Source organism: Microtus oregoni, unplaced genomic scaffold (assembly GCF_018167655.1).
Source record: "Microtus oregoni isolate MIOR12 unplaced genomic scaffold, Mior012 000013F_ref0000133, whole genome shotgun sequence".
NCBI classification, from domain to species: domain Eukaryota; kingdom Metazoa; phylum Chordata; class Mammalia; order Rodentia; family Cricetidae; genus Microtus; species Microtus oregoni.
Genome location: NW_024543072.1, coordinates 27648700 through 27673917, shown reverse-complemented (window position 1 = coordinate 27673917; position 25218 = coordinate 27648700). Strand labels below are relative to the sequence as shown.

The 25218-nt window shown below is 41.2% G+C and overlaps 1 protein-coding gene across 5 annotated transcripts in view; it reads right to left on the bottom strand.

The window, feature by feature from the left end:
- The window catches only part of Fhit (fragile histidine triad diadenosine triphosphatase), a 1425825-nt gene that overhangs the window by 188281 nt on the left and 1212326 nt on the right, over positions 1–25218 (bottom strand). For 4 of the 5 annotated variants that reach the window (XM_041662665.1, XM_041662664.1, XM_041662666.1 and 1 more), the window contains one exon: positions 7698–7766. The exons of the other annotated variant lie outside the window; for it this stretch is intronic. In XM_041662665.1, coding sequence (XP_041518599.1) covers positions 7698–7766 — 69 coding nt within the window. The remainder of the gene's footprint in view (positions 1–7697; positions 7767–25218) is intronic. 5 annotated transcript variants of the gene reach the window in all.

Here is a 25218-nt window from a genome sequence, read left to right as displayed (position 1 = left end):
TACCTACTTAGTCAGCAGAAGTTCAAGACTTATAAGACTTAAAAGATATTTAGGATGTGTGTGTGTGTGTGTGTGTGTGTGTGTATGTGTGTGTATGTATATGTGTATGTGTGTACATGTATGTGTTATGTGCATGTGTGTGTATGAGTGTGTGTGTGTGTATGTGATCAGAAATCATGGCCTTCAAGAAAAATGCTTAGCTCATTTAATTTGACTTTTCCAGAAAAATAAAGATTAAAGCAAAGTGTGACAGAGAGAGAGAAGACTCTGTGTTCAACAGATTAGATGTAAACAAGCGTTGCCACTGAGATCTAGGAAGATGCCTCCCTGTGAGGCTCAGCTTCAGTTACAGTTATCCTGATGTCTGTAAGATAAGATGATGTGTGCCTAGCCCCTGACACAGAGTCCAGATTATTGGGGTTCATTAAACCATAATGCCATTCCATTATCATTTTCCATCAGTTCTCTGGGGGACAAAAACATAAGAATTGATTGGTTTGTGATTAGTAATCTTATGCAGAAGCCTAGTGTTTCTGCATTCTTTCTCCTTCTCATTTCAAGTACATCTTATGGGAGACACTGGAGTTTTCACATGAAGCTCAATATTTAAAGATACAGGATGAGTCACTAAGTATGCTAGTCCAATGCATACAATGCAGATATTTAAGTGCAGAAACCTTTTCTTCAATTTCTTGAATATAAAAATACCCAATATTTCTCAAAGTGTGACTCTAAGTTGGGAGGAGGAAGTTGAACACCAGAATAAAATTTCTAGAAACTGTGGCTTGCTCGTCTGTTGGAGTGATCCAAAAGCCGTATAGTAACATTCTCATCTAGGGTATTTTCTCTCCAAGTTCTTCATCATGTCTACATGGCAGGATCATGGGGGCTCCCTACTTCTGACTGTTGGAAGAATTAATGTGCTCACGAATGGCTGTCTTTGAAGGATCTCAGTTCACATACATATGGTAACAGAACTCTCTGTAGATGGAAAATGACCTCTGACCTGTCACCTACCGAACTCACTCTACTAGTTCCCCACAATAGCCTGTCAGGATAATGATAATACTATTAAACTCATGGAAATTATGGAAGCAGGTATTTACTGAGGACTTTTCATGTAGACCAAGGTTTCAAATGTAAGACATTAATTGATTTTCATAGCAACCCTACATATACGTCATAGATGAAAAAAACGAGACATGGAAAAGTTGGACAGTTTGTTCAAGTACATGGAATAGGAAATGAACATGAAGCAAGCTGGGTCTAGATCCCCCAAATTTAAACTTAGATGTTGTTACCACAAAGGAACACTGTGCCTCCTTTCAAAGTTGAATGAGAAATTTCAGCCACCCTCATGAAAGCCATTTCAAAGGCAGTTGTCAGGAGAAAGAATGACCCAAACAGTGCCTCTCCTGCTCTCCAAGTCCATGGTTGGTCTCATGAGCATCCCTGGTAGTACTAACATGTAACTGAAGATATTCAAGTTTTGTAACAGAGAAAACCTGAGGGGGAAAAAGGACCTAACACAACATCTTTTAAGTAAATTCTAATGAGGAAAACATAGACTCCATCAAGTTGTGTCTTTAGCTGTGGGGCTCCTACAGGGATCTGAACTTTATCTGTTATTGATTCGGCTTTGCTTTTGATTTGATTCATTTATGTACAATGAATTCGTGATTGTCTTTGGAGGTCCCCAACACATCATTATCATCATTATTGTCTTTTCCTTTCTACCATGCTTAGTAAGCACTGCTATATATGAAACCAACCTGATTTTCTCTAACATTCATTTTTATGAGAAAAAAGGAGATAAAAATTTTAACCTGATGAACTACTCTTTACTAACTATCCCTTCTCCTGTGAGGGTTTATAAAGATGTGACTGGAGAATAACATGGCATAGGAATCAGTAGTCCAGTTCTCTTAAATTAGGTATCTAAAAGCATATTCAAAGGTACATATAGGGGGATATGAGACATATCATTTAATTAAGAATGACCATGAATTTATATCCATATTCTTTGACTTAAAAGTCTCAAAGAGTGCAAAAACACATAAAGTTGCAATTTTAATCTGAACAAGAAGTATCAATGTTTGCATTCTACAATTCTCGTGAACTCAGAAGCTTACCAACCACTAGGAAGAAATCCGTGAACCCAGAGGGAGAACAGCTAATTAACTGTCTCACTGAGACATTCTTTCCTCTTGGTAAAATCAACTAGGGATCCATGAACTTGGAGTACATTGTCAGATGATGTGTGAAAGAGATCCAAGTTCAACAATAAATATCATCAGCAATATAATGCTTCTCTCAAGCCTGCAGGGCCAAATGACCTGAATTTGAGTAAATTGATTTTGTTTATACATTGCAATAAGCCAAGCAATTGTTTTCCATGACACGCTTAACCCCGTGGTTGCTCTGCCTATAAAGTTCATGGTTGAATTTTTCCAATTGCTGATTGGAATTCCCCTTTTCTTTACTATTAGGCACTTCTTTTTTTTTTTAAAGATGAGGAATGAATTTTAGACCCAGCACACAATCATAACCATTCAATTTCACCCATAAACATCGGATGAATTGACCATTTCAGTTATGAGCATGCTTATCTGAGACACAGTCAAGGTAAGTCTTCCTGAGCTAATGAAATGATGTAGTGTGGCATTAAGCAATGGGCACTTCCCTCCTCCACATTTGCTATGCATGTTCTTTGATCCAAGGAACCATTTATGTCATTATCATAATCTTCATCAACTTGTCAAGATAATAGAGGTGCTGGAGAGTTCAGAGATGGCCTTATATAATTCATGCAAGTTCCAAGAAAATACAACACAGAGTTTGTGAGCTGCCCATAGCTCTATGGAGAACAGTGAAGACAGAGCTGTATGCTTTGGAAGGTGTGGAGTTGAACGTTAGTTTGGGGGAAAGGAGAAAGCCTCCTGCTCTGAAATCTTGGGACTGGAAAGGTGAGTAAAATGCATAAGGACAAGTCTAAGACACAAAGCTTGAGGGAGAATAATTGAAGATAAACTCCAGGACAATAATTAAAGAACAAAAGCAGAGTGGGCCTCCAGCCTGCTTTCAGCAAACCTCACATCTGTATTTGTTACAGGAAGACAGATCTCGGTTTCCAGGGGAAAAGTTACTTATCGTCCTTGACACAAGGCTACCAGACTTGCTTAGCAATCAGATGAGGTTTATAATTGCTTCTCCAAACCTTTCTGGTGCGCCACACTTTTCAGCCTTCTGCAGCACATTGATTTCTGACCAAAGGGTTCTGTTCTATCAACGCCCCATTAAATTACCCTTAGATGGCTGATGGCACCATGTTCCACTCACACCCAGGGAAGCCAAGAGTTGATGAATCACCCCCCTCCCCCCCCCCCCCGAAAGCAAGATGCACTCTCCTGTTATAGTAGGTTTTAGCTTGCTGGGGATGGCAAGTTCCTGAAGTGGGACTCTTGTCCTGGCATATGTGCCTCTAGTGACAGATATCCACTGAGGACCTACCCTACACCAGGCTAGGGTCCCTGCCCTCAAAGCTTTACAATGCACTTGGGCGATGCAGGTGTTGCATACCAACTGAAAATTATCTGGAGTGAGTTGTTAAGGATGTAACTGGCATGTTAATAGGAAGGAACTATGGTGCTAAGGCAAGAGTGGTTACTTTCGTTAAATCTTTAAAAGAGGAAGGAGTGCTCTTTTAGGGGGTGGCCTTGACCTAAGATTTGGATAAAGACACCGATGTACATGAATGGAAACAGATGGCAGACACCACAGGCAAAGAGAACAATTTGTACAAAGGCCCCGAGGAATGCCAATGCTAAGTTTGGCAAAAAAACATGTTATATGGGAAGGCAGAACAAGTTCTGGTGGCAGAAACGTAGGCAAGACCCAACATTGAATCGGAAGAAATCGCTTTGGGCCAGAGCATTGTAAATAAAGAAACAAACAGAAGGGTGAAATGGATATTACAGGTGGTTTGTCATGAAATTCTGAGCCAGACACATGTTCCAGAGAGCAGTGACATTTGAATGATAGAGATAAGAGAGGAACTGGGGCAGGAGCTCAAATTTAGATGATTTTGGGAACCAGGGCCGCTTATACTGACCTCTCATGCTGCATTTGGGGGAAAGGCTTTAATTTGGAGAGCCTGGAAAGACACATGGGCACGGCCTAAGTGAGGGACAGAAGTGTAGGGAGGAGGCAGAATCGTGGGAGCCCTCCTGACCTACAGCATGAGTGACATGCTTACCAGCATCCACCCTCATTAAAAACTACTTTTCAGACAAAAATGAAGCACATCATTAAAAAGCACTTTGCAGGGAATGACAGAACCCATGTGGGGAAGCCAGCAAAGCCTACGCATCATCAGTATGCATTGCTGAGCTAGAGAAAAGTCGAGAAGAGGCTGCTGGAAATGAGGACAAATCGATAGTCTCATACAAGTCAAGAAAGAGTTACATCTTGTATTTCTAAGAACTAAACAAAGAATGTTTGGATAGGCAGCTGCCCAAGTACCATAATACTAACCAGAGAATGGCACCATTTTTCAGAATTTGCAGTGACAATGGCCATAAACGGGAGAACGAGCCAGATATGGAGAGGCAGGCAGTGCAACCCCGTGGTCCCCATAGTGATCTCACACACTTCTGACCAATTATGACCTGAAGGGATCCAAAGATGGAATCACCCTTTCATGCAAAGGTCATTCTAACGGTTCAAAGCTTTTTCCTAAATGTGGTCTATCCTTTTCTGATGTTGACTTTGGTCTCCTTGTAGCCTGATACTCCTAGATCTGTGTTTAGAAGCTGCACGGAATGTATTAATGACACATGGGACATGTTTAGAGTCCTTTCAAAAAATGTTCCAGAATGTTAGAAGCAGTGACTATGTCATCTTCTATCTATGCATATTCTGTTTCCCCTTTCAAGTGTCTTTGTCCCCAGTTCTCTGTTCCCAGAACTTGCCATCCTGCACCCCTTCTGCGAAGCTTCTCCATTATTGCTATTCATCTTAAAACTGTGCTAACAAAGAATGTCACCTTATGAGCAAATTCAACCTGGGGCTTCTTTAGGTATCATACTGTAGATTGTAATTGTAGGGGTGCAATTGCATTCACTGGGCTTGGTCTCTTGCTATTTCTATTTCCCACTTGTCTCCCTCCAAGCCGGCCTGTTTGTTGTGTCTACACAATTCCCAGTGAGTGAGTGATTTCATCAGTATAAGGAATGTCATCCCTCATCACCCTATCATTTCTGATTAACATCACTCAGTCTAATGTCTATTACATCTTGTACCAGTAAGGCCTGCATGACGTTTTATGCTTCCCATGCCTCTTGGAAGGCATTGCCTTATTATGTACTCAAACGAGAGATGCTTCTCAAATGAAGAGGAAGATCAAGCTGAGGCTGAGTAGCTAAAGGCAGAGGGAAAATTGGAAGCATGATGTTTTACTCACCCTGGCAAAGGGTGCTAAATGAGGACATCTAACAGTTTAGTTTGAAACCTAGATTACCCATCCCTTACCCTCTGTATATGTTCCAAAGCAAATTAGTAACAACAATAATAAGTAGCAACCTACTAATAACTGTTTAGTATGTACCAATCCTCAAAATCTGCTTTTAGTAGCTCTATGTCCCATAATAGGCATGCCAAGTTTGGGAGTGGTAAACATTATTCATTTTAAAGATAAGAAAATTAAGACATGGAAGCCAAGTGGCTTTAATGACGGTCTGCCCCTCAGTAGGCTGCAATGAACTTTAATCTGTTTAACCACTTTCTAGTTTTGTGCCACTATCTCTGTAGAGCATATTGTAAGCTAATATTACACTATCAGCTAATACTGACTGAAAAAAAAATAGTTCTTTTGGAAATTACTTGTTCATATACAGGGATATATGGGCTGTAGTAACACATGTTGCTTTATTTGTGAGTCGAGAGATGTCGCTGGAGTGTGCAAAAAGGGCAAGAGAGTATTAGCCAGGTACTGTGCAATGTCAGCCATTGTGTCTTGGACGGAGCTGAAATGCATGCACACAGCTTCTGTCAATAGCCCATTTGGTAGATAAACAAGATTCAAGGTGACTGATCGGCCTAGGAAAACAGTGTTTTCAAGCACTTTTAATGCCACTCCAACTGCATTCACTTGTATATAAATCATGTGGTAATTTATTCATTAAAATATCCTGTACTTGGCAACATTTTTATTAACCTTGGTTTACATTAATAAGCTGTGTACTTGTGTATTTAATATATCTCTGTATAATGATTCTGTAGCTCTTACTTTCTTCCCACACAGACTTAAAGCCATTACCAACTGTCAGCTTGCACTTCACATCCGCTGAACGGAGTTCACATCTAGAGTGTTCAGAGGCTTTGCGAAGCCCAGGCTGTGCATAGGACCTACTCTACCACCTATAACTATATCAGAATCACTTGTGAGGGGTTTGGTACTTTAATAATTTGTTCTCATGTGCCTTTGCCATCTACCCAAACACAATCTCTAGAGATAAAGATATCCCTAAATAAATAAGAATTTCAGAAAGCTTCTAGGTCACAAGTCAGCTCTCAAAACTGTGGCTAAGCAATGTCTAGCTTACACAAGTTCACAGTAGTGTTGAAGAATACATCAAGTGATCCACCGAGTCCCTGAGCAGACATCAATGTATGTCCTTACTAAATGCTGACATTCTTTATTTACAATGTTTGGATAACCATTTTAAAGCCTAGCTCATTAGAGAAAACCCAATGAACACACAGAGATATATCCAGTTCATGTAGACCTTGGGGACAAGTTGAAGATCTTATTTTCTTATAGGTCTAGTTGACAGAGACACATAATAAACAAGTAAAATTAAAAATAAAAGTGAATTTTCCCCCAAAAGGCTGGAAGAAGATAACCAAATATGTGACTAATATCTTTCTATCTTGACACCCAAGGCAGACGTTGCCAATAAAGCCAAGCACCTTTTCTTGTTACAGCCAAAGTGTTTTTAACGCAATGACCCTGGAGCACTGGTGCCATGTGATCAGCTCTCAAAAGCAAGAAATATATTTTCTGTTCCACTGCTATGGTCAGTACATAAAGTGAAATAACTTTATATTTTCTTCTAGTCCACTCTACCACAGGCAATGTTCTACTCAGCACATGCAGACACTGGAAGGTTTTCATGTGGATAAGACCCCAGAGTAGAATCATGTGGCCCTTGATGATTCACAGAGTGCTGAGTTGACATTGGTATCTTTGGATTGCAGCAAAGTCGGGTTCTCATGCTTATCATGGAAGCAATATATCCACTGAGTTATCTCCCCAGCTCCCAAAGTTAGCACATCCATCTCAAAGAATCATATGACACTCTGCTTGACTTCTACTGGTAACACTTTACATTATGGAGATTCAGGATCATGTCTTCACACAGATATTAAGTGTCCTGATAAACATGACAAAGTAGAAATCACAAAAACACTTGGTTTGCTATTGGCTTTCATTAGTTAAAAAAAATATATATATAATTCAGTTCTTTTGCCCCTGATGGTCACTCTAAGCTTGCTAGCTTCTACTACCACTTCCCAAATCCTCTTGGGTAGAATATCATTGAAGATCATGTCTGCGGTGACGTCTAGATAATTAGATTGATTCAGTCACACTGACAGGCCTTGTGACCCAATAATAAGGTCACAAAGGACAGACTCACCTCATCATAGATGCTGTCATTCCTGCTGAAGTCCCCTGCTTTTCTCGGAAGAATGTGGACATGCACATGCTGGAGGTACAAAAGAAAGAAAGAAAAATGTGTTTAATTCACCGTCTGTCTCTTGACTTGACAGTGATGCTCTCCCGAAGGCCAATTACCCTCTACGGGTTCTTGCTGGATTATTTTTCAGGAGAGGCTGATGATCACTTTCAGAAACTACATCTGAAATCTGCTGTAAGTGGAGAAACACAGAACAAGAGGGATACAAGTTGGCGGCCTACGAGAGCTTGAGGGAGATGTCAGCGTGCATCACAGGCTCTGTGGAATCATGCGTCACTGTCAGTCTGGGCTGTAGTCAGCCAGGGCTTTGAAATGACAGCGTGTCTTCAGAGACAGTTGTTGTGACTGTGACTCTGAAGCTGACAAGAGAGAAGGACTGGTCAAGAGAGAACTGAATAAATAGCCGGGGAATTGGTGAAAAGAGGAAGTAGTGTGGCCCAAATCAAGAACACTGGCTTTGACTACTAATTATATAAGACAGACAGCTCTCGCTCATTCTTATTTGCCATGACAACCAGAGATTGTATTAGTCCTGGATGATATTTCATGGAGTACTTCCCAGTTCTTTTCTGAAGTGATCTTCATTTTACAGAAGGAAAAACTAATACTCAGAGAGATAAGTGCTCTGAGCAGAGAGTGGTAGAGTTCTCACAGGAAATGACGTCACATGGGTCTTGTCCTCTTGTTCATTTTCATTAACATTACACAGTAATTCTCTGAGCGTCATCTTTTTAAAAACGTTTAAAAAAAATAAATCTAGGACGTGTCTGTCTGTCTCTGTGTGTGTGTGCAATCATGTCTGTGTGTGTGTGTATGCACGCGCGCATGTGTGCACATGTGTATGATGGTCAGATGCATTTTGGGAATAGAACTCAGGTTGTCAGTCTGGGCAGCAAGTACCTTTACTGATGAGCCATCTTACTGGCCTTCACTTAATCTTTTAAATCCCTCATTTCCCTGGTCTAATCTACTAAAGCACCCATGTAATAGACATAGCAGACTTATTAGTCAGAGATCATGACTTAAGGATCACAGCGTATCTAATTCAATATATATATTCTTAAGGGCTAAAATGCTACTTGGGAGTTTTACTCTACTAATGGTATCTGTTGTATCTCTCTAAACCTAAACCTTATTCATAGCCTTGAGCTAACTTCCTGCGCTTGTTATTAATTACAGAGAAAGGAAAATGGAAAAGCCAAAGTATGGAAAGACAGGCAAAGAATCAAAGTACATCCCCAATCACTCCCCCCACACCCTATCTTGGTTCCTACCGCTGGGCTACAATGATGGACCTCCAGAGAACAGAACGTGAAATATCTCGTGGTTTTGTGTACAAGAAAGGGAGAACAATAAGGTATACAGGAGAGGCAGTAAGTTGGGCTGTCCAAGGTGAATGAAGCAAAGAAGAGCTTCACGTCTGTCCCTGAGTACACAGTCCCCAGACAGTGACATGTTTCTTCCCAAATCACCTCCAGCTCATGATGAAGGCAACCTCAAACCCTTGAGTCAATGGGACATAGACATACTTAAGTCTCAAATGTGAACAAAGAAAGAGGGATACAGAAACAGACAGACATGGAGAAGTAAGTTACAAACTACCTAGGAACCAAATTCTTACAAGAAAGCCTTGCAACATGGGCCCAAGAAGAAAGTAACCATGCAGAGTAGCTTAATGAATCAGACTTCAGACCAGAGAAGACACGGAGGGGAAATGGCTGAGCACAGGGTGAGAGCCCTCTGTCCGCTAGTCTTCACTTGCAAATCCTGGTATAATTCTTCCTTTTCCCCCCTCCCTTCCTTTCTCACCAACACCCTTTCTCTCTTGTTTCTTTGATGTCACTTACCTGTTCTCCACCCCATTCCTTACGTGTAAGTCATCACAATTTTCAGAGCAAAATTTTGTACTCATACTGCCAGAGGACACAGAACATAACAGTAACAGCTTTTATCTGGAATACAGTATACACAATATCTACTAGCTGTGTTACCTTGCCACGGCAGGCCTGTGACTCAGCATCTTTCGCTGTAAGGGGCACTGCAGCCTCCCCACCTTATGGACCTAACGTATGAAATCTGCTAAGTGCATGGTTGTCATATGCTTGTGGTGCTATTTAGCAGAGTGTTCTCAACACACACAGATGCAGTGGGGACAGCATTACTGCTAAGAATGCAATCTGAAGATCGGAGGTCATGTTCAGTGACTGGCTTTATATTAGCAAAGTTGGTATTTCAGAAGCTCCTTAAAGGGGCCACCATGAAAGCATCTCTTCTGGCAGATTCTGTTTCTGTTGTTTTGATTACCAAACAGCAGTAAATAGCTACGTACTGCTAAGATTAGGGACGTTCTAATCTACTTTATAATAACTCCCCAAGTGATGCTGCTCACTTGAGAGCCACTGACTCAGACCATCCCTTTGTTCTTAGGTCTACCCCTGTGAAATGTGCTGAGGAAACACCTTGTTGGCCTGCCTTGCTGTGGTATGTGGAGAGCTATCTCCATATGCTGCCCAGGTTTCCAGCACTGATCACTCTCTCTGCCTGTCCCCAAGGTCATGCCAGTGACTCCAGGGTCTGGACCTGTCTCTGATTCCCTTTCAATCCCCTCCTCCTCTGGGCTTACTCATCAGAGTATTTCTATAGGCTACTACCATTCAGTTCTGGAAATGCCACTTTCCATCACCGGACACCATTTAAAACTTGCTGTGATACCAAATATAGTAAACAGCTCACTGTCTAGGTGATTTTTCCCTGAGGGCATGATCTCACCTCCTCCTGATACCTGATACACTGACATAGACTGCTAAGTGACAGCCTAATCACAGGATTCTGACATCCCTCTCAGTCTCTCAGGACCAAGAAATCATGACAAAGCCAGTGCACAGCCTTCTAAGAAAGAGAAGTAGGACTCAACCTACGAACACAATAAGTATATAAACCAAGAGATGATAACTTCCAGAAGCCCAGAGAAGGGGGAGTTTCAAGAAAGAGGGAAACATCAATAGTGTTCATCGTTGTTGAATGCTTGAGTTGGTTTCAGTGAAGCTGGAAAGATAACCCTGCAAAGGCCAAGAAAAGATACTCAGTGCCATTAGTCATTAGTGAAATGTCAATCAAAGCCACACAGAGATACCACTCCATAGCCACCAGGCTGCCTCTAATCAAAACACAGAGAAGCCCAAGTGCGGGTGAGACCACAGAGGCAAAGAAGTCGCAAATGCTTTTGCACAGAGTGCAAAATGATGCAGCTGCATGCTTGACAAACAGTTTGGCAATTCCTCAAAATGTTAAACATACAGACACCAAATGACCCAAAATTATATTCCCAGTATATACCCAGGAGAACTGAAACCATGTAGGCACAAAACCTTGTAATGCATATTTATAGCAATATTATTCACCATCATCAAAAAGTGGAAACAATCCAAAGTGACGATCAACTATGAATGCTGTAATAACAAGACAACGGAAGATGATTGGGAATAAAAAGGAATGAAGCCGCTAAGGGACGGCATTATGCTAAGTGAAAGGACTCAGATACGAACGTCCATATATTACACGATTCTATTTATGAAATGCCCAGACTAGGCAAATTCACAGGGAGAGATCAGTGTTTCCTGTAGCACAATGAAGAGTGACTGTCAGTGGAAACTGGGTATCCTTGGGGGTGATGGATGATTTCTTTTCTCATATGGTTCTTTCATCTCATATGGTCGTGGCGGTCCCACAACTTTGTGAATGTGTTAAAACCCACCGAAGTTTTTGCTTTCACACTGTGAAGTATATGGATTCTAGCTTGTTAGAGGCATTGCTAGGATGGGAGGAGAAGAGAGACAACCACACTAGCATTGCCTTTTCTGCTCTGAATCTTTCTTCCTGCCTGTACTGTTCCTTCTATTTTTTTTCCACACACGTATCCATCACCTGGAGATGGTCAGTGCTGTCAAAATGGTCGGGCTTTTCCTTGTTAGACTGTATCATAGTTCAGTTGCAGGGACTACAATAAGGGCAGGAAAAGGCATAAAAGGCTAGCCTCCTTTATAACTGGATTATCTATACACCCAGCCAATTAAGCCTGTGTAAACGCCTCTCTTCAACACCTGCCTGAGAACAAAGATAGAAGGAAAATTTGGCTTTAAAGAATAATAAAAATTATGTTGTAGGGGCCAGATAAGGTCTTCTCCAAAGATACCCACTCTCTAATCCCAGACCTGTAAATATGGCCAATTACAGAACAGGATAAGTTCAGGTTGCATATGAATTGAGGTTGCTTACCAGCTGTCTCAGTTAGGGTTTCTATTGCTATGAAGAGACACCATGACCATGGCAATTCTTATGAAGTAAAACCACTTAATCGGGGTGGCTTGCTTAGAGTTTCAGAGGTTTAGTCTATTATTAGCATGGCAGGGAGCATGGCAGAGAGCAGGCAGACATCTTGCAGGCAACAGGAAGTCAACTGAGACACCGGGTGGTATTCTAAGCATAGGAAACCTCAAAGCCTACCCCCTCAATAATGCACTTGCTCCAACAAAGTCACACCTCCCTAGGAGGTTATGGAGGAAAATCCCATCCAAACTACCACACCAGCTGACCTTGAATTTGAAATCTACGTTGAATTACTTGGCAAGGATCAATGTCATTACAAGAGAGCATCCAAGTAGAAGTCACTGAAGACAGCAAATAGGGCTTTTTTTTTTTTTCAGAGTACTTCAACCAGGAGGTCCAAGACTTCTTCATTGAATTAATTCATCATGGAATCATATTTTGATGATATTACTAGGAAGTAGTGGAGACCTCAGATGTGGGGCATCCTTGGAGGAAGTAGGTCACTGGGGGCGTGCCTTGTCTTGTCCCCTGAGCGTCTCTGTGTTGATTCTTGGATTCCATGAAGTTGTCATCTTTGCAGATTCATATTCTTCTTCCATTATGTTCTTTCTCACCATGGCCCAGAAGCAATGGAATCAGATGACCATGGACTAAAATCTCTGAAACCATGAGAAATCAATCTTTGCTTCTCTAGCTTGTTTCTCTCAGGTATTTGGTCATGACAAAAGCTAAAGGAACATACAAAAAACCAAATACAAATAAATAGCCCAGTACAAAACAAATGCTGATGAGCTGATTTGAAATATGGATTTTATATCTTTTTTTATTCTATCAGTACAACACTTTGAGGGAGTCAGTATGAGCTGATTGATTCTATAGGTAAAGAAAGCAAGTGTGGTGGATTGAAGGAAAATGCTCTCCAAAGGGGGTGACACTATTAGGAGGTGTGGCCTTGTTGGAGTGGGTATGGTCTTGTTGGAGGAAGTGTGTCACTGTGGAGGGGGGCCTTGAAGTTCTATATATGCTCAAGATCCCACCCAGTGACTCAGAGCATTTCCTGTTGCCCCTGAGTCAAGATGTAAAGACTCTCAGATCCAGCACCATGTTTGCCTGCAAGCTGCATGCCTCACCATGATGAAAATGGACTGAAACCCTGAAAATATAAGCTACCCCAATTAAATGTTTTTCCTTTATAAGAGTTGCCATGGTCAGTCAGGTGGTCATGATGCATGCTTTTAACTCCAGCACTCAGGAGGCTGAGGCAGGCAGATCTCTGTGAGTTCAAAGCCAGGCTGGTCTACAGAGTGAGTTCTAGGACAGCCAGGGCTACACAGTAAAACCATGTCTCACGCTCCCCTACCTCCACCAATAAAACAAAAAACCAAAAACCCAGCAACAACAAAAAAGGAGTTGTCATAGTCATGGAGTCTTTTCATAGCAATAGAAACCCCAACTAAGACAGCAAAACACAAATTTTCCACCCTAAGACTGAATAAGGCTTTATGTCTGTTGTGCTTTTTGTGAAATTTGGAAAATTACCAAAAGCTCTCAAATGGCAATAGGCAACTATGCTTACATAATAAAGTTCCAATCTGTTGATCATCAAACTAATACATCAAACACACAGAGAAGACAGAAAAACACTCAGGAGAAAATCAAGAGCATCCAGTTGTTCACTTGACCGAGTCATAAAAATTCCTTTTCTTCAGAAACGTAAGAATATAAACACTTCTCTTTGTCTCCTTGGCCCTGAAACACACTTGGAATCTAGGACAGAGATGCATGTGGCCTATTGGGGAGGTGATCCCTAAACACATCAGTCAGGGACTGTGGGACAAAGGACCGGGAGACTAGCCAGTACATGAAACATTATCAAGCGAGTTACCTCTGTGAGTGACCAGCTTTGTCCCATGACAGTCTAAATCATGTACCCAAGATTGCCACTCCAGGGGTGAGGGAGCCGTCTATTTATATACTGGTTGAGAACTGTTCTTGGGAAGGTGTGCATCATCTAATATGACAATTTCCTATGTCCTGAGAGTTAAAAGTGACACTCTGCCCCTAGCAGTTTCTCGAAAGAAATCGGGTCAACAAGGGTATGTCACAGCCACGGAACACGGGGTCACGGTGATATGGTAGAGTACAGACCCCCATTTGTAGCAAAAGGTGTCTCATATCTAATACCTGGAAACTTATGCTCTACTCCTGGGCTACAGGGTTAGGATCTCAGTCTTCTTTCCACGGGTGAGAGAGAGATAACAGTCTGATAAAAATCTCATCACTGGTTCTCAACCTGCCCATCACAAAGGCCTATAGTTTCCAGAGCAAGCTTAGAGCAGCTGGGGATGACACATGTGTAGGAATCAGATTTCTACCTAAGACAGAACAGCACATTCGATTCACCTGGAACTATTAGCTCTTCCTGTCTGGGGATTCCATGTACAACATCAACTGAAAAATCGAAAACATTTTAAAAATAAAAACTACTAAGGATGCAAATTAGAAAACATTAGGGAGACACACAGTTGAATTTCTTCAGTTTCGAGAACAGGGGAGTGCCTCTTGAAAGACTAACAGCAACCCGATGGCAGAGCCAGGAATGTAGCTGTAGGACTGGCCTTGCCTTCCATGGCTTTTACCAGGTCATCCCATCCTGTGGGCCCAGATCTGAGGAAGGGAGGAGCTCCACAGAGAGGAGTCTGGGATCCCAGAGATGATGCCACGGTCCAAATGTGACCTGTGCCTCCTTAGTGCTTTGGGCTTTTTGCTGTTGTTATTGTTGCTATTGTTCTTTTGTTATCTTAAACTCATTTCATCTCTCCACATCTATCAAGTGTTTGTAAACCAGGAAACTAATTCACAGCCAAATATTACAGGACCTCATGTTGCTATCATGTTTGGACTGAGGTTATTATAGCCTAAGACTGACTATATCACATGGCAGTGCCTCTGAAGACAGCATGAACCACCTGCTTTTACTATAAACTGGAAGGGTTCTTCTGCAGCGAGATGAACTGAGCATATTCTAGTCTGGCCTGTCACTATCTCCAAAGCTTGTGCTTTTGACATGACTGCATCTGCCTGATTTGATGTGGAGAGGCTTCCTCTTCTTCTGCTGTAGCTAGGGTCAGAGTGACATCACTGAAAGTCACTTCATTGTGAAATAAATGTCGTTCACATAGCTTGGAGAACACTTTAGCACGACCAGCTGAAGAGCAAAAGGAGTGAGCAGTCAAAATTCTACGGCATACATGAAGGCATACAGATGGCCTCTTAACTAGCTGCACAGAGATCTTTCACTGGGCCTATGGGCAATGCTCAGGCATTGGGTTTTCTTTCACAAAACATGGCATACAGAGTTTTCCATATGTTCCATCTGTCCCAGTCAAGTTGAAAAACTTAAAGAAAAGGGATAAAGAACCAATTCAGTTAACAAAACAAAACAAAACAACCCCCTACAGGATTGTGGAGCCCCTCTAGAGTTTTGCAGCTTAACAATGGTGTTTTTAAGCCATCTATCACTGGTGGCGCTCCAGTGGTGGCTTATAATCATACATCACGAGAGGGATTGTACTCTTCTGATATATGGGCTCCGTACATCATCTCAGCGCCATGGATGTGATGATGTATTGCTCCGAGCCACAATGAGCGTTTAAAGGAGCTTTTAGCCACCAGACAGTTTTAAATTTCAAATTTTCCAAAAATCAAGGTCTTTTCAAGTCAGACACAATGTAGGCGAGGGAATGTGATGTTCTATAGAGTCACTGAGTCTGAGAGCCTGCCAACCTGTCATTGCCTTTTGGCTTCAAGCTCAGGAGGTTTTTTTTTTTTTTCATAAGAACATGCCAATCCGTTACCCCTATCTTCCATATTATAAGCATGAACCACTCTGATCACCATCCCAAGCACTCCCCGGCGGGAGATGCTGTGATAGACTAGTAGCTAAACTCAGGAAGATTGTTTCTGTTTTCTCTCCTCTAAGAAGGAGAGAAATCTTCTACCAGAATCTAAAACAGAACAAAACAAAAGGAACAAGTAAAAGGGAGATCAACTTCCTAACCTATTGCTCTCAACCTCCAAATAGGGTAGAAAAAAAAGAGCCTTTTAAGCATTTGTTTTTAAGGCACAGGAAGCCCTGACGGCAAACGAGAAAAATGAAGGTGAATGGTATGTGGGCATCCAGAGGTGGACATGGAAGCAACTGTCAGGGTTCAGTCACCGGCCATATTGTAACTTGTTACTAAGTAATGCAGCTTCTGAGGAAGTGATACAATTTCAGGAGAATGCATCCACTTTAATTAAGACCTACTTGCTGGGGGTGGGCGTGTTCAGTGTAATTACTATCAATTAGGAAAACAGGTGCTGCGAGAACTTTTCCCCCTTGTTCAAAATCTCACCTCAATAAGCAGAACAATATGATACTCTCCCGACGGTTTGGTAATAGACACTAATAGCGACGCTGAGAGACAATTACATCTCCAGTGGTGTCTCCCATTTTCCTTCACCAAGTATATTAAAGGAACGGCTAGTGGTAGAGATACCGCCGTGTGGAGAGAAACATTTGGATGTGAGGATTAACAGCATCATTCCTTTGACTTTCCCCAGTAGATTCCAACCCTCAACTTATTAAAGCCTTTTGGCATTTACTTCCAAATAATTTTGTATCTGAAAAGAAGGTTCAAGCCCCTTTCTTTTATAACAGAGGACTAATATATAATGATGATTATAACATATGGTATGGAATGCATCACATGCTACTTTGAGGCTGCCAGCTGAACGACATGAACCGTCAGATTTCACGTCAGCAAAGATGGGTTCTTCTTGTACAAGCTGATAAATGAATTCACAAAATCTATATCCTTTCTTCTATACAGAGGGATCCATTGAAAGTTTTTCACAAGGTAAAAACATCTATGCACAGTAATATTATACCACCCATCTAGCTAGCATCTAAAAGTTACGGTTACTTTTATTAGCTATTATTGATGTGAAAATGCTATACACCAAGAATTATGTTCAGTCATATATGCATATATTATATGAACACACGTGTGCACAACAATACCAAACACTATGACTTGGTTATTGTTCTTAGACCTCTTTATGTGTTTCCTTCTAGTGCTTTCTCTCAGTCTCTCTGTCTGTCTCTATGTCTCTGTCTCTCTGTCTTTGTCTCTCTCTCTCACACACACACGGAGGGAGAGTGGGTCTTTGGGAAAATGAGACTCACAAGATTAGCAAATTTTATCAAGCTGATAAAGGGGCAAAGCTGAGGTTCTAAGCAGGACCATGAGATACTGACTCTCATTTTGTCTCATCTGTCTGTGATGCACATTGTAGTTCATGTGACTAGCCTAAGGGTGGGCCTTCAGTTGTAAGCAGGCCAGTGGCATCACACAACATCACAAATCCTTTCATTGGAACAAAAATTCTAGTTTAGGTGATAATTTATATATTCCCTCATCAAGTCATGTATTTTATATCTGCTGATTTGAGCGTTCTCCAGTGACTGCAGTGTAGAAAACCAAGAAGGAAATGGAATAAAGAAAGATGGTTCTTATGAGGTCCTCAAAGAACTGACCACTAACCTTTTAACTCTGTCAATGTGATTGAACCTTCATTGTGTTCCTAACAGAACTCAGAGAGAGAAAAGAAATATTTTAGAATAGAACACATCCTCTCTACTCTTGCACAGAAACTTCAAGTACTCCAGGAATTTCAGCAGTTAAAGTATTCTTTACTTTCATAATAGGAAGCAACAGTTACCTCTGCTCCTCTTAAACTCTTACTATCTGCTGTGCACCATACTCCAAGAACTGAGATGAGCGCTTTACCTATATTATCTCAAGAACCTCCCTAACATATGTAATCAGAATCATTGCTGTTGTTGACAGGTGAGGAAACCGAGCCTTCGGAAGTGGAGCGAATTTTCAGCTCCCTTCCAAATCCACAGTGTGACATCCTAGTACAGCTGAGCTCAGACTAGCAGAGGTTCCAAACCCTCTTCGCACACTACTGACCCTTGAGACAGAAAACTGAATGACGAGGGAAGCCCATGGGAGGGCTCTAGAACACGTTTGAGATCTGTCTTTACAGATACTCAGTAGTATCTTCTGGCTCCCAGTTAACTTTCCATGACACACAGCTCTAAGTTCTTAAAACTGATTGGCAAGAAGAGAGTACATTGACAATCACTGCCCACAAAGAGGCAAACAAGCTCAAAGCAGGCATAAAGCCAGCACAGGGACCTGGGATGAAGCCAGGCCCTGCTGTACTGGGTGATGCTCGTGTGACAACAGGGGTAGAATCTGGGTAAAGTGATTTAGAAAGAGAGTCTTCCTGTTCAGCTAGAATGAAGGAGTTCTCAGGGCCTCTCAGCATGTGTCTCTTTGCTTTTGTGTACTGCCTGGCTCTTATTTTACCAATAGGGGTAACTTAAGAATCCCAAGACTGTTACTTGATCCCTTGACAATGTAATCACTGTTTTTATGATGGGTTTGGCTTTTTGGTAATTAGTTAAAAGTCTTCTTACTTCCCTGCGAAAATCCTTTCCGATCCCTTCTCTTCCTCCTACCCTAGTCTTCTAAGAGTCTTTCCAAAGCAGATTCCATTGTAAAATATCAAACTCTCCCAGGCCTCACTGAGGCCTCCTGTGATTGTAGATTGACAGGTTTTAACTGTACAGTGTAAAATCCACAAGTGTTTCTCTTCCACTATTTTGGAATTTGGGGATATTTATTATTGTGGTTTTGTCCTGATTTTTTTTCCCTTTACCCATTCCATGTTCCTAGGTTAAAGAACGTATTTATTATCTGTTACTGAAATGGGATGATATAATATGAGATGGACCAATGGAGGGAGAGATAAATAAGGAGACTGATGAATGATGGAAAGATATAGGAATGAATGAACAAATAGATAAGTGACTGGATGGACGGAAAGTTAAATAAGGTCCAGTACAGTACAGCACTCTTAGGTTACGTAAAATTTAAAATGTCTATGTACTGATTTTCTTGACCATTCATGTCTTTTACCTCTTCCTGGGAGTCCCTGGTCATACAAGGATATGGCAGACAAAAAAGCCATTGCAAAGGAAATGCAGACATCATTCACCCATGCGAAAGAACATCTTCCAGCCAAAGTTGCCACCCTAATGGTTTTTCCTGTGCAATTTGTTTTTTGGAACTCCTCAGGTGCGCTCTGAGTCTGGAGCAACAGCTGATCCTACCATCAGGATTGTGAGGACTGCCAAGGAGGCCTAGTCCTTGTTCAACACTGACTTTCCTAACAGCCGTCAGGGCTCCCTCTCAAAACACAAGAAACCCATCTTGCCTCTGACCTTCATAGATTAACCCTCTCTTTGATGGACAGAATACCAAAACCAGGCAAATTTCACTCGCATGCCATATCAAAACAGTAACCTAGAGAGTTAGTGCCTCCCCTCTCTTTCTGTTGAGGATACAATAAAGAAATTGGATGCAAATGTAACAAGGATAACATTTTTCCTTGTCTTCCTTATTCCGTGCCAAATTCATACTGCGTTGCTGTTTGCCCTACACATAATTACTGCTCTTTAATTTATGTTTCAATAAAATGTATAATAATAAACGTTTACTGCTCAATGAATAAACATTCCGTCGAAGCCTTTAATGGGGGTTACATGTTGTGAGGCAGCACCATGGCTTTCCAGAAATCTCACCCTATACTTAATGAGCATCATTTCCATAATCTGTGCATTATGGCTTAAGCCTCCCTTAAGGAGTATTTTACAAAGCAAAAATTCATGAAATACTTCTAGTCCAAAGGGGGGGAAATTGTTAAGGGAATTAATAACTTGTCCCGTTAAAGAGACAGGACAAGCTTTTATGTTCCCCCAGAGACCGTAACTTAGTAATTATAGTGGTGGCATGTCCTAATTATCTCTCTAGTCAGGTGTATATCTACTACAGATTTTGCCTCTAAAATTTGGTTTAAATGAAAGTGATGAGATACACAGACAGGCCAGCCATGAAGGTCAAGATTGCAGCAAATTGTCTTTCCTGTGCTAACAAAAAGACTAGCCAAGAGAACCAAACCTTTAAGGGCTATTAGGATATAGTCAAACGGACACTTGTGGAAATGGATTCAGTAAAAATAATATTATACAGACACGGGGGGGGGGGGTCAGCAAGACAACAGAGTATAAAGGTGCTTCCTGCCAGGCTTGAGAGACTGAGGCCAACCCCACGATTCACACGGTGGAAGGAAACAACTGCCCTCACTGATTTCTACCTCTACATGTGTGTTGTAGCACGTGCACTCAAACCCGTGGGCACACAAAATGAGTTATAAAATAGGTGCACACAGAACAGCCATGAAGCTGGAGACTGGCTGAGAATTTGAGCGCACTTACTGCCCACGCAGATGACCTAGGTTTGCTCCCCAGAATCTACAAAGAACTCTCAGCCGCCTGTAACTTCAGTTCCAGAGATCTGGTACCTTCTTCTGATTCTGTGGACCCCGGGCATTCATGAAGTACAGGTGTAAACATTCACACGTAAAAAAAAATTAAATAAAAACTTACAATCACCCAGAAGTAACGAAATTTTGACACAATTCTAAGCTGAGCTTCTTCATGTTGGTGACATGATGCATTATTTTCAATGCAAGAGCTTTAATTTTTAAATAAAATTACTCAACAGAATTTAACACTATGATCATTTCAAAAGGATAATCTACCTCGAGTAATTTTTTGCCAATTATAGTCTTAAGAGGAGGTGCCTTTAAAAACAACTAGAGCACAATGGTATATTTTCTCCTCTTTGTCAACAGTCAGGACAGGGCAATTTAACTAAAGAGAACTAAAGACATGGGGAGACAGCAAGGGACAGACTCGATGGTGTGACAAGCATCAGGTACTCAGCCTCTGCGGAGCAGTGCAGAGACATGTGAAGTGACGGCTGTCACGCTGGAGTTTGTCACACTGCTTTTACTGATGGCTTGGCATGAGTTACATAAATGTTGCCGGGAAGGATTCATTGGACATTGTAGGAAGTCATGTGTCTTGAGTACCAGTGAGTAGCTCCACGCCTGTCTGCCACATGTTGAGTGTGTGGTGATATTTACCACCAGGAATGCTCCAAGGAAAATGGAGCATTGGCTTTGAGTTCCTAAGGGAAAGCTGTGCTACCATTTTGGGATGTGCTTGCTTTGAGTATCACTGCAAAAGCTTTCCAGCAAAGATTATCTTACCTAAATATGAGAGGAATATAAGTTTTCCATCATTTCAATATTGCTACTTTCATATTTGAATTCAACAAAATAAAACACTCCGCATAAATAGAACTTGATGTGATCCAAATCTGATCGCATTTCTCTACCGGATTTAATTTTGCAAATTCCACTTTTCTCTTGGTGTTCAAGCTTTCCTATTTTCTAACGTACTTGAATTAGGAAGCATAAAGCTAGGGCCAGGGTGGCTGAGAGAGCAAGTGGGCAAACAGTAGAATTCGGTTGACTCATGATTTAGATGGCTTTATTTATTCCAGAGCTAGACACTTAAAATGATTTATTTTTCTAGGATTGAATAAATTAAAATCCATTGAGCTGCTGAGGTAGCTTCGGGGGTCTATCTAGTATGTCCCAAGTGCACTTGCAGGAAATCCAAGCCAAGATAAAGGGAAAAAGAAGGTGAAATCTGGAAGATGCCAGCATCCACCAGAGAAGCAAGATGTGAGGTAACTTCATGGCCATGTTGCAATACATAGATAAACAGAAATGGTTAATTTAAGATATAAAAGCTAGTTAGTAGAAAGCCTGAGCTATCAGCCAGTTTATACTTAATATTAAGCCTCAGAATGGATATTTGGGAACTGGCAGATGGGAGAGAAATCTCCAGTTTCAAATGTTTTGAATCCCCTGCTTATCTGAACCCATGCAGTACTTGCAGATATGGAAAGTCAACTGTAATAGATATGGGATCCCTGCAAAGTGAGGAGATTTTAATATATTTTGCTGCAAAATAAACAAAAATGTGGGTAACTATGTAAACTGATATATGTTAAATTTCTTTATCATAGTAATTATTTGAGCATGGATGTGTATTCAATAATATTCATGTCAAATATCTTAAGTCTACACAATAAGGTTTACTTAAAAGCAAGCAAAGAGTATTTTTCCCATGAGTGAGATGTTCAAAATAGTTATTATATAACACACTGAACACAAACATACATTCTTAACCATTTCTCTATAACATACAAGCATTTTTTTTTTTGGTGGCATAGGACAGAATAAATGACCTGTATCAGACCAATGATGCCCATTCTAATAAGGACATCCTAATTTACTGCTTGGTTTAGGGATAGGAAGATGGCAACAAAAGCATCAAGAGGAAAACATTGTTATCTGAGCCAGCTCCCACACTGGAAGCCAGGGAGATTCGTGGGACCTGGGTAGTAACACTGAGGCACGAACAAGGAAAGTTCCTCAGCTCACCACTGAGCAAGCATGGGTCAGAGAAGAGTAGATCCACTGTGCTTGCAGGGAGCCACATGGAGGTGAAGCCAAAGCAGCAGCCATGTGCTGTGAAGAGCAGTGCCCTCGTTGCCTCTTACCATGCCTTCTCCCGAAAACTGTTTTGTGTTGTGATTCCTGCCTCCTGCGCAATCTCTCAATTGTATGTCCATGGATATACAAAGGTCTCCTTTCAAACCCTCACAATTTTCTTTTATCCCTATTCTTTAACCTAGTTCATAGCCTCCGGTTGCTGTTACACAACCAGATAAGGGACTCTTCCCAAGCATTTGAGTTTGTTTTGAAAACAGACATAACATCTCCATTCAAACATGGTCTGAGAGATTAAAGATTACAGATGGAATGAGAACTATATCAAAGGCACCAAGATATCACAGAGGAGCCAGGGAGATAGTCCTTCAGCTAAGGGCTCAGGAGACAGAAGCACAGACCACCATGGGCACCCTGAGAGCAAATGCCTCTGGTGTCTCAAATGTATGAGGTGAGTATTTGTTAGCATGAGGAGAGTTGAGGATATATGGGCTGTGGACTGGTGAGGTCATAATATAAAGAGAAATCATTCTACTTTTTTTTAACATAGCTTGCATAAATCTGGATCCACAAGACAATGTTGGAATTCTCCAAACCTTAGTTTTTCTCTTGTGAAGGTTGACACAATAATTTTGTTGAAACAGCTCCTACCATCATCCTGTTAGAATGAAAAATAAATTCTGAGCAAAGCCCTAGCATAGAGCGGGCACTCTCAAAGTCTTAGTTTTATTATTTTCTCAGTAATTAAAAATTATTTTAAGAATATTGTGAATTTAAGAGGAAGCTTTGAAATAAAATAAAAAGAATGTTTTTAGATTATATCTTTCATGTAATCTCCCCTGCTACTGATCCATGTGGCAATAGTATACATATCCAGAGTACAACATCAAGGATGGATAGAGCCACCTGTGTGGCAGGTGCAGAGTTAGTTCTGCGGGACTTTTCTTCTGCATTGACTAACATGGGCATGGGAAGCTCAGACACAAGCTACAGAGCAATCAATCCATTGCGACACAACCACCCCTGTGCCACTTCTAGATACATTTCCCCTCTACCCCATACCTTATCCACCTCCACTATCTCGGTCAACGTTCTCCACAGCTTCCTTCCATTCAACATTAATGTCTTTGAGATCCGTCCAGGCTGTTGTGTGGACAGTTTCTTCATCACTGAGTAATATTTTATGTTGTAGATGTTCTTTTCCTATCCACTTAAAGAAGGATATCTAGGTTGCCTGTAGTGTTGAACCACTGAGTTTAATTAAACTACAATAAATGATTCTGCAGAGTTGTATTTTATGTTTCTACCAGAGACGTCTGTTTCCTCTCCCTCTCATCCCCACCAGCATCTGATAAAGTGGCTTTTAAATTTTATCGGTTTTAATATATTTAGTGATAACCATGATACTGATTTACTTTCCCAAAGGAGTGCAGATGCAAAATATTTTTGCATGTTTTTATTTATAGTCTTTTTCCTGCTTCATTGAGACATTCTTTAGACCTTAAGTCCACTTTCTAGATGGATTGCTCTTCTGTTTTCTACCACTGAATTGTGAAAGTCTGCTATACAGCCTAGATAGAATTCTTTTTGTCAGTAACTATATGCGTGTGTGTTGAGACACATGGGAGGATGTATCTAGAAAGGGGCACAGTGGTGGTTCTGAAGCAATGAATTGATCTATATCTTGAATCTGAGCTTCTCACACTCACACAAATCGTTGTGTAAGATATGATCCACACTCCCAGGGCCTTGTTAAGGCAGGGCAATTGTTATGCCCCCTGTGAGGGACAATGTTAGTCTTGGGAATCTTTCCCTGGTCCTTTCAGGTAGAAGTCTTTTCCTTCCCTAATTTCTTCCAAATACTCCACTTCAGACATTGGCTCCTCTTGATCTTTAACTTGCACGGTCAGCATTTCTGATCCACCTTCTGAATCTATGAACAGAAGGCACACTTGATTTGATTGCTTTCCCCCTACAGCCTTGCCAAGCTTTTGTTACATACCTGCTGTTCCCTTAACGTCCACCAAACCACTGAGTCAACACTATGTGGATTTTGCTTTCACTTACTACAAGAGTTTGGCAAAAGGAACACACCATAGTTACCATGACTACACAGGCTTGGAATCTAAATAAATCGCTTAATACCCTGGAAAGGGTAACTAATTATAAGAAGAAACACATACACACACCCAGATGTGTTAGTGATTAATTTCTTCTCAGCTACCACACTTCTAGCTAATGCTGTGACATGTAACTGTTTATTGAGGAGTATCTATTTATGCCAACCTGCACCTCGTGTTTGGCTAATTAAGTACACATACATTTCAAAGCCTGTGATCTGTGGGCTGTGTTTACATAGGAACACCATAGTCAATACGCAGGCAATTGTTTAGCGCCTCTCACCTTTTCCCAGTCTCATATTTAATTAGTGAGCATTGCTGAGGGGGAACGTGGGGGTATGACTCTGAATTAAACAAACAGCCACCTTCCTCACGAATCACAACAACAACAAGGCATACTTAAGTAATGAGACACCTGAGCTATGTTGGAGGTTTTCTTATAAAGGAGCTGAGGCTCTGCGGAGGACTAA